At 50.2% G+C, this 15,609-nt stretch overlaps 1 protein-coding gene across 1 annotated transcript in view; it reads left to right on the top strand.

The window, feature by feature from the left end:
• LOC131259627 (putative transcription factor capicua) overlaps positions 1 to 15,609 on the top strand; it is a 28,086-nt gene that overhangs the window by 5,547 nt on the left and 6,930 nt on the right. The window contains exons 2-12 of the mRNA XM_058261167.1: positions 952 to 2,680; positions 3,655 to 4,366; positions 4,438 to 5,311; positions 5,439 to 5,550; positions 5,637 to 5,855; positions 5,970 to 6,088; positions 9,763 to 10,011; positions 10,063 to 10,987; positions 11,042 to 12,428; positions 13,180 to 13,627; positions 13,705 to 14,271. Coding sequence (XP_058117150.1) covers positions 1,353 to 2,680; positions 3,655 to 4,366; positions 4,438 to 5,311; positions 5,439 to 5,550; positions 5,637 to 5,855; positions 5,970 to 6,088; positions 9,763 to 10,011; positions 10,063 to 10,987; positions 11,042 to 12,428; positions 13,180 to 13,627; positions 13,705 to 14,271 — 6,940 coding nt within the window. The 5' untranslated portion in view covers positions 952 to 1,352. The remainder of the gene's footprint in view (positions 1 to 951; positions 2,681 to 3,654; positions 4,367 to 4,437; positions 5,312 to 5,438; positions 5,551 to 5,636; positions 5,856 to 5,969; positions 6,089 to 9,762; positions 10,012 to 10,062; positions 10,988 to 11,041; positions 12,429 to 13,179; positions 13,628 to 13,704; positions 14,272 to 15,609) is intronic.

Raw genomic sequence — 15,609 nt, 5'->3', positions numbered from 1 at the left:
GATGGCCCGTGGTTGTTTTCCCCTTTCCACCTACCGTTGCAATTCCTATCGTGGGAAATCAAAGAGGTTGAAATGAAAAAAAAACAACAGAAACACTCGATCAAGATGAACAGCACTTGTGTACCGCACAACAGCCGGCCAACAGGCAATGGATCGCCCTAATTGCCTCCCACGGAAAGGCGAAGCGGGGGGAAGCAGTACTGCATTCCGGCGCGTTTGTTGCAGCAGCGTTGATTAGCGAATCATAATGCGCGCATCGTCCGGGGTGTCCGGTTTTGGCCGTCCGTACGGATCTGACCGATATGCTACCATATCCCCGTTCGGTCGGAATGAATCCGTCGGTTCGTGGAACAGTTAACTCTGTCCGCCTTTATGTCGCCTGGCAATATACCTTAAGGGATGGGGTTTTCTTTGCCCTCATCATTAACGGTCTTGCAATTTTATTCCGCAAAGAATGACATTCTTAGACTCGACATAGAATTGATTAAAACTACTAGCGTTTTGATCCATTTTCAAACGGTGAGGGAAAAGTTCAACTGCATAGTTTTTTATTGATTAGGAGACATTTGGAAGGTTGGAAATTGTGGAAATTATGGAAATTGTTTTAACTAACATGCAACAATTTTTCAACGATGAGGTATTCGTTTTTTTTAACTCAACATGTCGCTCCACGTTTCTCCAACCTCCTTGACATATTTTCCCTTACACGATTGCAAACATATTCTAAGTGACTGAAAAAGATTCCCATGCCATTGTAACCTATATTGATCGAAAACCTATATTAGTTTATCTTCTTGTGTGACTTTTCATTAATAAACTTACCGGTACTGGTCGCGTTTCAGTCCATCGGCTTGAAAAAAGTTGTTGATGCCTTTTTGACAAATTTTGACTGATTTTTGACAAATATTTCTAACGTTATTCTAATTGTTTTTATCTTTTTTTTCGTTTTAGGATTCCTCAGTTGGCAAACATGATGTAAGAGTAGCATCCTACTTTAAAATACTCCGAATAAAAAAAAGGCGCACAAGAAAGAAGCGGATGCAGGATATCCGTTATCCAATATCCGATCGAAACGTTAGAATAAAAACAACCGTACGTTAATAGCCGATTAATGGAAACCAGCAGTAGCGGTGCAGAGACAAAGAGCAAGCGACAGAACGACGGACGCGAAAGGCGCAAGCAGGCACCACCGGAAAGGTCTGCAGAGCAGAAGCAGCGAGGCAGAAACAGGAAGGAAGATCAGAAAGTGTCACTACAGGACGCAAAATATATCTAGTAACGTGGCCATAGAGGAGAAGAAAGTGCCAGGTCTTGATGCGGCCCCATGCCAGCTTCCGGCGAAGCAGAAAAGCATGATCCCCCAAAAGCAACCGCCAGCCCAGTCGCCACCGTCGTCATCCACGTCGTCGTCGTCACCGTCGTCCTCTTTCAATGCCACTAGCAGCAGCAGCAGCAGCATCATGACAACGAGCGTCGGCTCAGGAACACCGGCAGGGCCGGGTGGTGCCACGGCCACCACTACCACGACGACGACGACGATGGTGACGGAGAAGGCAGCCGTCAGCCAGCAGAGTGCAATACCGCGCCAGCATCCGAAGAAGCGCAAGTTCGATCTAGCCGAGCTCGAGGAGATGTCATCGCATCGGCCGGCCCTGCCGCAGCCACCACCAGCGACAGTCCATTCGAGCGCAGCCGAGGGGAAACCGTCGGCACCGCAACCGATGGACACGGGCGGTGGGAGTGGTACTGGCGCGCAGAACGGCATTGGCCACGGTTCCGGCAATTTCGATGTATATAGTAGCACTGGCGGTGCCAGCAACGGCAATGCCAGAAGTAATATTAGTAGTAGTAATCACAACGTCAGACCGGGCGAGTCTGTGGCCCTCGTGGAGCACGAACGCCCTGGAACCGGGTCGTCCACCAGTGTGTACCGCGAACGGACGCTAAACTGCAACGATCGCCACCCGGCAGAGAGTCCCGGGGCACCATCGCCGGCTTCCAACGGGACGCTATCGAGTGTACAACACCGGGACAGTCCAGGGCTAAGCCAGTCATCGTCGGCGTCGGCGTCCACGACGATGAACCTATCGACCTCGACCTCTGCACACGGTGCAGCAACGCAGCTGACGATAGCGGCCAACCATGGCAGTATCCCGGTGCAGCATTTACAGCACCGACCCGCGATGCAGTATCATCCGGTACAGCATCAGAACCACCATCACCTCCACCACCAGCAGTATAATCCACCAAGCAGCAGCCCGGGAATGGTGATGGTTGGTAGCAGCAATGGCGCACCGTCCTCATCATCGGTATCGTCGGCTGCAACCGGCGCCACGGTGAACCGATCTCAGAACTACACCATTTCCACGATCGCCGTACAGCCCACGGCGTCCCCACCCGTAGCCATGCACTCAGTTCTCTCGAGCTCACTCCATCCACAGCAGCGGCAACAAGTGTCGCAGCAGCAACAGCATGTCCTACAACATCCCCTGCATCATTCGCACTCGCAGGCGATCGGGCACAACCGGCAGATACTGCTGACAGTCGATCAGGCCACAATTCGGCAGCAACAACCACAGCAGCAGCAGCAACAGCAACCGGTCTTGCGGTTGCATCATACGTCTTCGCCGCCGGAGACGTTCTACGTGAGCAAGAAGCTGTACACTACGCCATCGTACGGGTAGGTGTTATACGGATTCGGTTGGGCTCACCCACCACCCAGTAACTGTTGTCTAAATTTAAATTGTCCCTGGATGGGCCTTCGATTATGCTAATCAACCATGTCCTTGTTTTTTGTCTTTGCAAGGCATCGGTAATTCGACGGGCATCTAATTTGTCCGATAGTTCTCGATCACTTCCCATCATCATGGTAACCTCGGTGGTTAACGAGTTAAGCTCGAAACGAGCAACGCGAAATAATTCTTTAAAGCTCGTTTACGGGCGCAAGCACGAACGTAGTCCCGATTGATTTGCACCAATTGGTGCCGGGCTACAATGTAGCTTCGGTACATCTTCCATCTTCGGGGGTTCGTCTGCGAGCAATGATTTGAAATTCAAAATTGCTCACAACACGTACAATGTAGGGAGAGAGAATGAATTGTCGTGAATTTCCGTAACGAAAAAAAAAATCAACTTACTAGAACTTACGAAGTAACGGGGATGTTTGTCACGGCTCGGTTGTATTAGTTGACACATGCTTATGCGTTTTATCGGACATTCAAATACTGCTCGGTGTTGTCGGCATGATGCTGGTTACACTTTACGGGGTAGACAGACCTCGCGGAACTCGTTCTTCCAAGGTTGGCGATACCATTTTTGCAATGATGATCATGTGAATAACACCAGTTGTTCTACATATTTTTTTTGTTTGTCAGTGTCACGTTCCGGGTTCCCCACTCGTTAACGTTTTAATGTTTAAACGTTTGGCTTGCGGAGTGATGGATGAACGAGAGGATGTCGATTAGGAGGTGATTTGAATACTATGTTTGCGCGTGTGTTTAAAATGCATTCAATCGGTCGTTTTCCAAAAACCTCGTTGCTCATCCATAAGCAGTACCGTTTGACTACGAACAGCCGCATTCGATCGGTTGAGCCGAGTACGGTAAACATATTGCTCTAATGTTCATGTATTGTTTTGTGGTTTCATCCCTACAGCTCTCCAGGAGGTTACAAACCTTCCGCCACGCCACCGACATCGTTGTCTACTACGTCGACCTCCTCGCCCGTACATCAACTACCGGCAGTAGCAACATTCTCCGTGCCACAGCATCACTACCAGCATGTCCGCCAGCAGTCTCCCCCGGTACCACCGCCATCGTCGTCGTCAGCATCCGGTTCGCTAATGGTGTCCGAGGAGCTTTACTCACCTCAACCGCAGCACCGATCGCATGCCTCATCCAGCTCGTCCGTTGCAGCGGAAACGGGAAGTACGTCTGCGGGTGGCCGTAGCACCACCACCAGCAACGCCACTACCACCGTGATCGATCTGAGCGAATGGATTAACCATCGAGTTCTGGCGAGGCGGAAAGATGTATACGACTCCGGGCGAATTCGGACCACGGCCGCACCGAGCACGGTGGTGATTGGGTTTGATCACCCGGAGGGTAGTCAGCAAGCGTATGACAATGTGCTGGACGTGTTCAGTCCACACCATCGGCAAGAAATCATCGACGATGTGCGACCAGCATTGACCGATCTGCAGCCGGGCGTGCGGGTTTGCGTGCGTGCCACCTGCGTCCATCCGCATCCCGGCACTACCGGTGGGGGCGATGTGTTCGTCGAGGGCATCGTGAAGGAGGTGCACGCCAACAAGCAGTTCTCGGTGCAGATCACTGGCGGTGGAGGCGACGTGAGCGACAAGCAGGAGGTACGTACCAATGAAAACTTCATGGCAATGTCACTGGAGAATTGATATATGTTTTGAAACTGTTTCCACAGCTTCGGATCGTGAAACGGGTCGACATGCGTCTGCTGAAACCACCCTGGTGGGACGAGCTGGAAGATGCCCTGGACGGTGGGAGTGTTGTTGAAGCAGGACCTAGCCGATCCAATGCCATCCCGAACGATCACCGATCGTCATCGCAGCAACTCCATGCGGAAGCCGGTGGATCGAGTAAATCACAGCACCAGGCACCCGCCATGGTAAGCTACATCATCAGCGGTGACCCACTGCATCACCACCACCATCCGCACGGCAATGGAAGTGGCGGTAGTGGCAGTTCCGCGGAGAGTGGCGCACCACCACCGACGATCATCTACACCGGTGGTGCTCCGTACAAGGGAAGCATCAGCATCACGCAGGGACGTGGAGTTGCGTCCGTCGCGACCGGCTCGTCGCAAGATCCGCAGCAACAACTGGCGTCGGTCCATGTGCCATTGCAGCTGCACCACGTGCTAGCGGCGAGCTCAGCTTCGGGGGAAGAAACGCCACAACAGCATCACTACCGCAGTGCCGCAACGTCTCCCTTTCAGTCGACGCAACTGTCGACGATTGGTGAACACCATCGCGATCGCGACATCCCACAGGGCGGGGCAGGAAATGGTGGACATTATGGAGCCCGGTCGCACGCCCATCATTCGCACCATCAGCAGACACAAATGGGAGGCACACCGGCACCGGCTCACAGTGGTAATACGGTCGGGCCACTTGTAGTAGCTTCCAGCTCGAGTGGCGGTAGCGGCAGTGCCGTTGCTGGCAATAGCAGTAGTTCAGTATTACGGACCGTCAGTCCGGACGACCTGCGCACCACGAACCGTAGCTACGACTACGAGAGCGACGACGAAGTGCGAAGCAGTTTCCCCATGGATGGAGGTACGCAGGGACGCTTTTTAATAACTATTATTTGACGTAAAGAATTGACTTACGCAGCACAGTATTGTGAAACAGTGAGAAAGATGTTTATGGAGTTTTTTTCTTTTCATTCATGCCCGTCCTTTAGAAACTGAAAAATACTCAGGCAGTAGCAAGCGCAGCAGTATGCAAAGCCGTGGAAGTACCTCAAGCTTACTGGACCAACGAAGTACACCTCGATCTCAACCAGCAACTCCAAGGTACGCTATCATCCTTGACTCCCTTCCGCCTGGCCTAAAAGGTTAACCAACCTCTTCCTCTTTTAATTAACTCTTGCCGTGGCCAGATCTCAAGCGGCCACACCGCACCGATTCAAGAAGGGTGACGTCGTCTCGACGCCGACCGGCATCCGGAAGAAGTTCAACGGCAAGCAGTGGCGCAGGCTGTGCTCGAACGAAACCTGTTCGAAGGAATCTCAACGACGCGGCTACTGCTCGCGGCACCTCAGTCAGAAGGGCAACGCGCTCCGATCGTCCACCAGCTCGGTGACGAACCACTTCAACAGGTGCGTATGCACAGTGGCCAACACGTTACGGCCAACAGTGGTGTTACTCGTAAGATTATCAAAATCATGTATCTGTTTTCGTTTCCGTTCCTATCCGGATCCGCATATCTATAGCCGATCTAGCAGCAAAACGCAACTGGATGAGGAAACATCGAGAGATTCCGAAACATCGCCACACTACCGCGTCGCAAGACAATTCGATCAGGACGAGACGGACGCAGCCAATATGTTGGGTAAGTTTTTATTTAATTTTATTTAAAAATCCACAACCTTAAGTCGAACTAACAAAATCTGAACAATGAACCGAAAAAGAAAAACTCTGCTCTAAGATCAAAAAACTCAGTTTGAGCATGTTGGCTCTAACAATACGGCATTTATGCCCGTGGATTTATGCAAAACGGTCGCTAGCAAATATCATGAAATACATCCCAATATCATTAAAAAGAACTTCAAACAAAAACAAATTGTATAATCCACTCTAAAATTACAGTTAGCCGTAACGATGGCATTAGATAGCAATAGCGAGAAGTGAGCGAGCGATGGGAGGGCGAAAATGAGATGCACTGTGCTGACGCGTCAGGTTCCCCTTTACAGCGTAGAAATTTCCCCTTAACCGCTATGCTGTTGCTAAGGGAAACCAAATACCGTATGCGTAAAAATGTTTGCACCACCGTGTACCCCATGTACCGTATGCGTAATACTGTTTGCACCATCGTACTGAAATAGTTTCCGTTTTCTCTGGGCATACAAAAGGAAATGAAACGTTTTCGTGATTTTGGGGATAATTTCGAATCGAACATTGCTTTTACTCTTGGGAAAGGTGGCAACGAGATGAAAATAACCAACGCAGAATAAAATTAATAATAAAACTACTTCCATAAGGTTACGCCCAGTAAACGGGACTTTAACCGGGCCATGTAAACGGGCCGTGTTACCGGGCCCTGCAAACGGGCCATGTAAACGGGACGTGTTACCGGGCCCTGTAAACGGGCTGTGTTACCGGGCCCTGCAAACGGGCCGTGTTACCGGGCCCTGTAACCGGGCCATGTAAACGGGACGTGTTACCGGGCCCTGTAAACGGGCTGTGTTACCGGGCCCTGTAAACGGGCCGTGTTACCGCCGTTTACCGGGCCCTGCAAACGGGCCGTGTTACCGGGCCCTGCAAACGGGCCGTGTTACCGGGCCATGTAACCGGGCCATGTAAACGGGCCCTGTAAACGAGCCCTGGTACCGGGCCCTGTAAACGGGTTCTGCAAGTGGGCCGTGTAACCGGGCCGTTTTACCTAGTCTTATTATAAAAAATCCTTAACGTAACGCTCCAATGCTGATGTTCCAATGATGATGTTACTACTTGGATAATCTGATGCACTAAAATCGATGCTGAACCTCATTTTTGTATGGACATCCGCGAAACGCTCATCCTATTGCATTGCATTGATCGCCATAGCAATCGTCTTCCTAGGGGAAAATTGGAAGGATCGCTATAGCAACCACAGTTATCCTGGAGAAACCTGCTCGATTGGAGAAAAGGAAAATCGGTTTTATGAAACGGTTTTAAATTTTGGGAAATGCAAAGGAATACAAAGTAAGATGTCGATCCCGGGCACTATGCGTGCAGCCATGTCAAGGAAACACCAGATAGATAATGTGTAGTTCAACATGGTTCCAAAAAATGTTCACCGGAAAAATAAAAATACCGGAAATGCACGAAAGGGTTTCAATACAAAAAAGTAAAAACCACTTTAAAACAAGCACATGTGACACAGTTTTCGACACAAACCACCATCACCGAAACAATCACAAAAACCTCTTACAAAAACTCTCGGCTCACACACAAAAACCAAACACATGCGCCACAATTTTTAAATTTAAGAAACACAATTGTAAGATTTCCTAAACAATCCATAGGAAATTTTGCGGAACCTGAAGCGTCAACTTCAAGAATTTACGTCTGTCTGCCTACAGAGCCTGTCCTACTTGGATAGCAAAATTCATAAAACGAGCACTCGTAAAAGTAGTGTATGAAACGATTGATAAGTATGATATTTTCAGGGCGATGTCCTCACTTGAACAAAGTGATGCACTTAAAATGATGCAAAACCTCAACTTTGTATGGAAACTCACTGAACACTACCCCTATTGCATTGTATTTTGAAATTTGACGGAAATTGAAATGGTGAAAAGAGCACAATTGCCCAGCTCCAGTCACGGGAATTTTAAATCGCGTTCAATTGAACAGGCCTAGACCTTCACTCGAACCAACGAAAGAAAGAAGGTATTAGGAAGATAGGCACTTTGAATCAAAGATAATTTTTTTAATTAGGTTGGTTTGTTATGGGACAGTGGGACAACCATTCAGTCCCTATGGCTTAATTAGTACCATTTTATTAACAACGTGATTTAGAAAATCACTGGAGAACATCATATTTCTCGCGTGATTTTAAAGTTGACAACATTTTTCCTTGATATGGCTGTATATACATTTTTTCAAACAAAACAAGGCACGGTACTTTTAATATGCAATGGCCTACAGATGTATCTTACTCATACGGCATTTAGAACATGGGCGAAATCAGTAGGAATCGAAAACATATCGTTCATTAAAAGAAGAAGGTCTCATTCTTCATTAAAATGGGTTACATTGGACTGTTAGGTATGGCTTGGTGGCAGTTGTAGAGTTTTAGCCGTTTTACAACGCATTCCTTAAACCAAGCTCCTAATGCCATTAGCCATGGAACAAACCTTCCTATTGAGAGAATGGTCTCCCAACCGGGATAATTAGGCTGTATTATAAGACCGGGAATATTTATCGACACATTAGTCAATTAATCGTGCTTGACAAATAACAGGTATTGGCCCTGTTATTTTTTTTTTGACTGAACTTTTTGACTTTTGTTTGTGGGTGTTCGTGTGTAGGATTTGTGGTGGTGTCCGGTCAGGCTTCGTACGCATAATAAGCCATAGCTATTAAAGCCCATTCCGCGGAAGGACCTTTGATTTCTTTGCTTTGCGGACGTTCATAGGCGCGAATTAATCAACCACAGTGTATGGAGAAGTAGTATCGAAGTGACAGTCAAACAGTTCGGTGACGCCGAGCAGTTCAGTGCAAAAGTTTTTTTTCCCTTTCGCATAAATTCTACCTCGAAAGAGGCAGTTTTTCCCAGTTTATTTGAAGTGTATAGTTATAAGCCTACATGCATTTACTTGCAACGCATTTTTCCAACGAAACAAGTGTCAAATATGAACTTTGTGAACATGAACATGTACGATTTGCAGAGTGGAGCCGAGCTCTACATCAAATGCCTTCGTAAGTTGCCGGTCACAATTATTCATCAAATTGGTGCTGTAGTTTTGTTTCCCTTGCTTCCAAACGATTATTTGTGAAATAATTGTTCTCACCAGACGGGGAGCAGCGTACCGAACAAACAGTAGCACAGTGGTGGTCAGTGATCTTTTTGAGTGATAAAAAGTGAAATGGCGCCATCTTTGCTAATCTTTCTCCAGTCCAGCTATTTCGATTCTAATACACCGTGTTATCGTGTGCGTGTTTCTGCGACAGAAAAAAAAGTTATCAAATTGGAGCCCATTTTTTCAATTCATGAATACCCCTGTGGACCGTGTTTTTTTTCAGAACTAATGCGGGAACCACGTGCAAAATGTGATTTGGACTCGAAAAATACCCGTTGGAAATTTCGTGGGACCGGCAAATTCGGTCGACATGAATCAATGGATTGCTGAGAAAAAGATTATTTTCCATAAAGAGTTGAACAACGCTATACACTAATGAATGACAATGGGTGCAAGAAAACCGATCGAAGAGAAAATATCGTTAACAGTTTTACTTTCTTACTACTTCCCGCTAATCGCTTTTCGTCTTTTATTTATTTCTCGCTTGCACGAAACACAGTGTCCCTCAGCAGTTCCCGTTCGGCGACCCCGAGCAACTCTTTCTCGTCGCCGACGGGGCACGGATCGTCGCCGCTGGCCACACAGTCGCCGGTTATGATTGGCAACCGGCAGAATCTGTTCCTGCCCATTGGCAGTCCGGCCCCGTTGAGTGACCCGCACGGCAGCGGTAGCACCGGTAGTGGCGGCAGCAAGTACAAAACGAACACACCGAGCCCAAACCCGCACGCAATCGCCGGCGGCGGGATTGGTGGAGGTGGTGTTGGTGGTGGTGGTGCTGGCATTAGTGGAAGCGGAGGAGGAGTAGGAGGAGGTGGAGGTGGAGGCGGGAGTATCGGAATTGGTAGCAGTAGCCATCACCATCAGTTAATTCGTCCGGAATCGCTTCGGCCTGCACAACAACCACCACCTCACGCGGTCACGGTTGCGACCGCCCCACCACCGACCGGCCACGCGACAAGTGTCATCCGGATGTCGCCGCTCTACACGCAGCATAACAGTGCGCACCAGTCGTCCCTGTACTCGGCGTATTCGCAACAGCAAGGAGCGGGAGGTGGAAGTGGATCGGCAAGTGCGTCATCGGTATCATCCGCCTCTTCGCAGCAAGTGATAGTGGATGCGTCGACTTCCGGTAGTACTTCCGGAGGTCAGCAGCAACAGCAACAGACACAGCATCACCCACTGTCCTTGCAGCAACAACCGCACGCGTTGGTCACCACGCCTGGTGGACGCTTACAACAGGCGAATCCGGGTCAGGTGCATCTCGTACAACAGCAGACGCAACAGTCGCCTACATCTTCCCACCTCGGTCAGCCTCCCCAAGCGCATCACCACCAGCAGCAGGCGGTGCTGCAGCAGCACATCCAACTGCAACAACTGCCCCCACAACAACAACAACAACAGCAGCATACAGTGGTATTGACCAGCCAACACCACCACCATCAAGCCCTTACCATGCCAAAAAACGGCATTAGCACGGGTTCCACCTATCAATGGCATGCACTGCTTCCGATCATACACGGTCCGTCGGCTCTGGCGAAGGCGGCAGCATCGGCAAACAATAGCCACCTACACCATCCGCTCATCGTGGCCCCGCAGAGCTACGGGCTGCCACTCCCACCGCCACCGATATCAACGCAGGGAGCGCCGCTATCAGCTTCCCACCCGGGAGCAGCCCCGTCGGCGTTGGCCGTTTCGCCACCGTCGTCGTCATCGATTGGAAGCGCATCCGCCTCCCATTCCGTCAACGCCGCGACAACTACCAGCGGCACCACCACCACCTCCAGCACTACCCGGCTGTCATCGTCGTCGGCGTCGTCGTGCTCGTCGGCAGCGGTCGCTGCTGTCGCCCCGGCGAAGAAGCTGTACACTCCGCCGCCACCGCCACCGGAGGATATCTCGATCGATGATGACGACCAGGGAGACGATGATGTCTTTGAAGCAGAGCCCGTGAAAAGCACTACCACTACGAACCAGAACAATAGTAACCCATCGTCCACGATGGGACCGAGCAGCAAGGCGGCGGCGACAGGGGGAGGGAATTCCTCCCATAGTTATCTTTTGGGAAGCACCGGGGGTGGTTCATCCGGCGGTCACATGCTGGTACGCGGTCTGGACATTGAAGCGCCGGCAAAGCTTGCCACCACGGGTGCGACGGAGAGTGCCGAATCGATCGCGAAACGGCGCACACAATCGTGCAGTGCCGCATTGCAGGCGGCCGCAGTAGCGAACGGTGGCGCTGGGGGCCAAGGTAGTGGCGGCGGAGGAGGCAGCAGCACTCCGAAGGAACCGCAGAGCCCGCTCAACAAGAAGGACGCCAAGATACGGCGGCCGATGAATGCGTTTATGATCTTCTCCAAGCGCCACCGGGCGCTTGTGCACCAAAAACACCCGAACCAGGACAACCGGACGGTGAGCAAAATTCTGGGCGAATGGTGGTACGCACTGAAGCCGGAAGAGAAAACCAAGTACCACGAGCTGGCGAGCGAAGTGAAGGAAGCCCACTTTAAGGCGCACCCCGAGTGGAAGTGGTGCTCGAAAGATCGCCGCAAGTCGTCCTCGTCGGCGAAGGAAGGTGCCGGGGGTGGGGCAGCAGGTAGCGGACTTACCGCTGCTAGCAACAACAGCAACAGCCGGGGCCGTATCGATTCGTTCGAAGGCAACGATTCGTTCGACGAGAAGAGTCCGAAGACACCGTCGGAGCTTATGACGCCGGGCGCGATGGGAGGAGGTGGTGGATCGTCGAACGATATCATTCCACTGACCGTCGCCCCGTACAACACGGTCGACGATGCATCGGAAACGGCGGGTATGATGATGCCACCGACCTCTACTACCTCGTACAGCAGCCAGCAACAGCACCATCAGCAGCACCATGCGTCGACGTTCTCCATTGCGGGAGGCAAACACAACAGCAGCAGCAGCAGCAGCAACAAACCCGAAGCGATGGCTGTCGATGATGGTCCGGATGGTGACGGTGACCAGGACAAGGACGACGAGCGGATGGATATCTCCGTCGGAGACGAGCAAATGGATGAGGGTGGTGTTGATGGTGGCGGTGCAGGCCGCGGTAGCATCTCCGATGACGACCACCAGATGGTCATTGCTGTCGAGGAACCGACGGCCCGAGAGCGAAAGCATGAAATCGATCTCAAGTGTGCTGAAAAGGTAAGCGATTCCGATGTGGATGATAACAACGGTGCTGCTAGTGCCAAGGGGAACAAGTACGACCAGGAGAAGGGCAAACATCGTAAAGCTTCTGCAACGGCTTCTTCTACGGCCACCACTACGACGAAGGTACGATCAGGAAGGGTTGATCCGGTGATGAGCGTGAATAATAAGAGAGAGTTTGTAGAGATTTGAATCTGAGTAAATAACCACCACGATGATTCGAATCTTTTAGTTACACTTTTGTGATTTAAAACGTGAAAAATATTACTGATTCAAATCAAAAAAGAGTGAATAAGTGTGTAAAAGAATTGCTAGTCTTCACCGCGGGGAAGGAGAGATTCGAATATCATGTAGGGATTTAAATCCCCGGTAGAATTATTAGTCGCCACAGAGATTTTAATCCGTAACAAAGAATCGAATCCCAAACATGGAATGGAAACGCTGTGGACTAGGAACTCTTTTACTCAAGGATTCACTCTTTGAAGATTGGAATCCATGTTAAGATTACAAAGCAAAAAGGAGAAAGAAAAACTTTCCCACGATTCGCGATTTAACACTTTTTCCTGAAGATACTGTAGATATGAAACATTGTTGAAAAATAGTTCGAAACGTTTTGCATACTAGCTCAGTTATAGAACACGATTCCAGTGCTTGGTTAGTTACTTAAATCTGTATTTTAGAAACCGTTCAATTATCTCATCTTGCTCTTTATGGATATTCATATTAATCGTTTTCTACTCCATTGCAGGTTTCTGATGACAATGGACCAAGCAGCGCCGGTGGCCTGCACTACCACCATGCTAGCAACGGCGACGTTGCAACGGATTATTCGATTAAGGCACTGACCGCAAGTGTCCCGACAACCCCTGGCGGAGCCAACTCGGCGTCGTCTAGCTCGGGAGAAGCTCCGGCGGGCTTGACGACATGCAAACCGAAACCGATCAAAGCGGCCGCAATCCGACAGCAGTCGATCGATGGCACATCGACGGTTGCCAACACCAACGGTAGTGGTGGCAGTGGCGGCAACAGTGGTGGTGTTGGTAATGGTGACGGTAACAATGTATCCGGCACCGGTACGTCCCGATCAGGGCCGATCGGCGGGTATCAGCAACATCAACAGCATCATCACCATCCGATCGGTTACGCGTACAGCAGCCCGAAGAATCCGGTCGGGGTATCACCATTCCAGCCAACAGGTATACTCGGCGGGAAAAAACGCGGGAGTGCTTTTGTGTTTGGATGTTAACAAACGCATTGAAATATTTTTTTCTAGGAGGAGCCTTCAAGACGATGCCCCAGAGCCCCAAAACGTTGGGCAAGCAGGATCACCCATCGTCGTATCTACTCTCGCCCGCCCCGTCAACACCGACGGCTTCGATAAAGTTGGAACCGGCAGAAAATCTTTCCACCATCACCACCAGCAGCGGCAGTCGTTCGCAGGGTGATACCATTTTCAACTTTTCCACTGCGGCCATAAAGGAGCAGCTGCAGCCAGCTGGTGGAAACAGCTATCACCATAGAACCGAACAGCAGCAGCAGCAGCAGCCGAAGCAGCAGCTTCTGGTGGCCGTGAGCAGCAACGGTGATGGACACTTGACAACGTCGTCGATCACATCGAGCGCAGGCAACACCAGCACCACCACCGTGACCCCACCGGGCAGCGGCGGCTCCACCTCGACGGACAAATGTAAATCGATTTTAAGCCTCAATCCCACCATCTGTTACACGATCGCAAGTGTTAATGGTAACAACAACCACAACAATCACCAGGTGGTGGCCACTAGTAGCAATGCAAACCTTAAGTCTAGTACTAACGCAATAGTGATGAGCATGAAACAAGGTAAACTACTAATGGATGTTGTCAACAATACTAGTTCCTCTACTTCTACTGATTCTTCTACTACTACTACTTCCTCTACTACTACCACTACTAACACTAGTGCTAACGAACTCGATCATCACCACCACAGAACTAGTCGTACAGAAACTTCTATCGAAAGCAATCATTCACCAACTTCTCATCTAGATGTTGCCCATCATTCCAATCATCAGCTTTCATCATCCAAAACACATTGCATCAATTCGAATACCACTACCAACACCGGTGTTGTTACCACTATTGCTAGTACTATTTGTTCTACTGCCACCACCACCACCACTACCATTACCAAGCCATCCAGTCCGGTTGTTAGTGTTTCACATAGTACTAGCGACACGGTCGACAGTTGTGCTACTAACAATGTTCTGGAGCACGAATCATGCATGGATGTTGTAAATGTTGTCGCCACAACCAGCAGCAGCGGCTCATCGTCCAGCAACCCGCCGGTGGTCACTGTTCAGACGGCAACGGTACTAGCAACCCCAAACAGTGGCGGACCCACCACGTACATTATAAACCCTTCCAATGGTGGTAGTTCTTCCCTCGTTCGTTCGCAACCAATGTTTGCCAGAACAACGCCCGGTGCTGCTGGTGCTGGGACAGCGGGAGTACTGGGGACCATAAAGCTAGAACAACAAGTGCAGAGGCAGTTTTCTGTGCGACTATCGGATGAAACAGCTGCAACAACCTCGGCGTCATCTGGTGGTCCACCTTCGCTCGTATATGAAACCATCTTGATCGAACGCCCACAGCAACCGGTAGTGAAGCAGCAGCAGCAGCAGCAGCAAATGGTATCGGCAGCAGGAACAAATGGCTTGATCATTGGAACACCGTCATCCGGTACGAGCGGAACTGGAGCATCATCGCTTCCTACCGGGAGTATTATTGTGCTCACACAGGCGTCACTGAACGAATTGTTGCTACACGGAAGCACAACGGCAACACAGCAACAACAGCAACCCTGTCCAACGCTCGGGACAATCGTTAATGGTGGAACCAACACTGGAGGAGAGATTCTTTCGGCGATCCTCAGAGATGGGAATAAGAAGATTATTCTGACCGGCGGTGGAAATGCCTCCGCGTCTTTGTCGGCTGGAAGCCAAACCGTCGCGATTGCCACATCGTCCTCCAACGCTAGTGTAGTCGGCTCGAGCCAGTGTGCTAATAATATCCTTCTCAGTGCTTCCTCTAGTGTTACTAACAATTGTACCGTTGGGTCACCCGCCGATCACACCACTTCCGCCACTTTCTCCACTAGTACTACTACTCCCACTACCAGTTCGACTACACTGACCAATA

This window comes from Anopheles coustani, chromosome 3 (assembly GCF_943734705.1).
Source record: "Anopheles coustani chromosome 3, idAnoCousDA_361_x.2, whole genome shotgun sequence".
Lineage (NCBI taxonomy): Eukaryota > Metazoa > Arthropoda > Insecta > Diptera > Culicidae > Anopheles > Anopheles coustani.
This window is presented reverse-complemented; position numbering and strand designations above follow the sequence as displayed.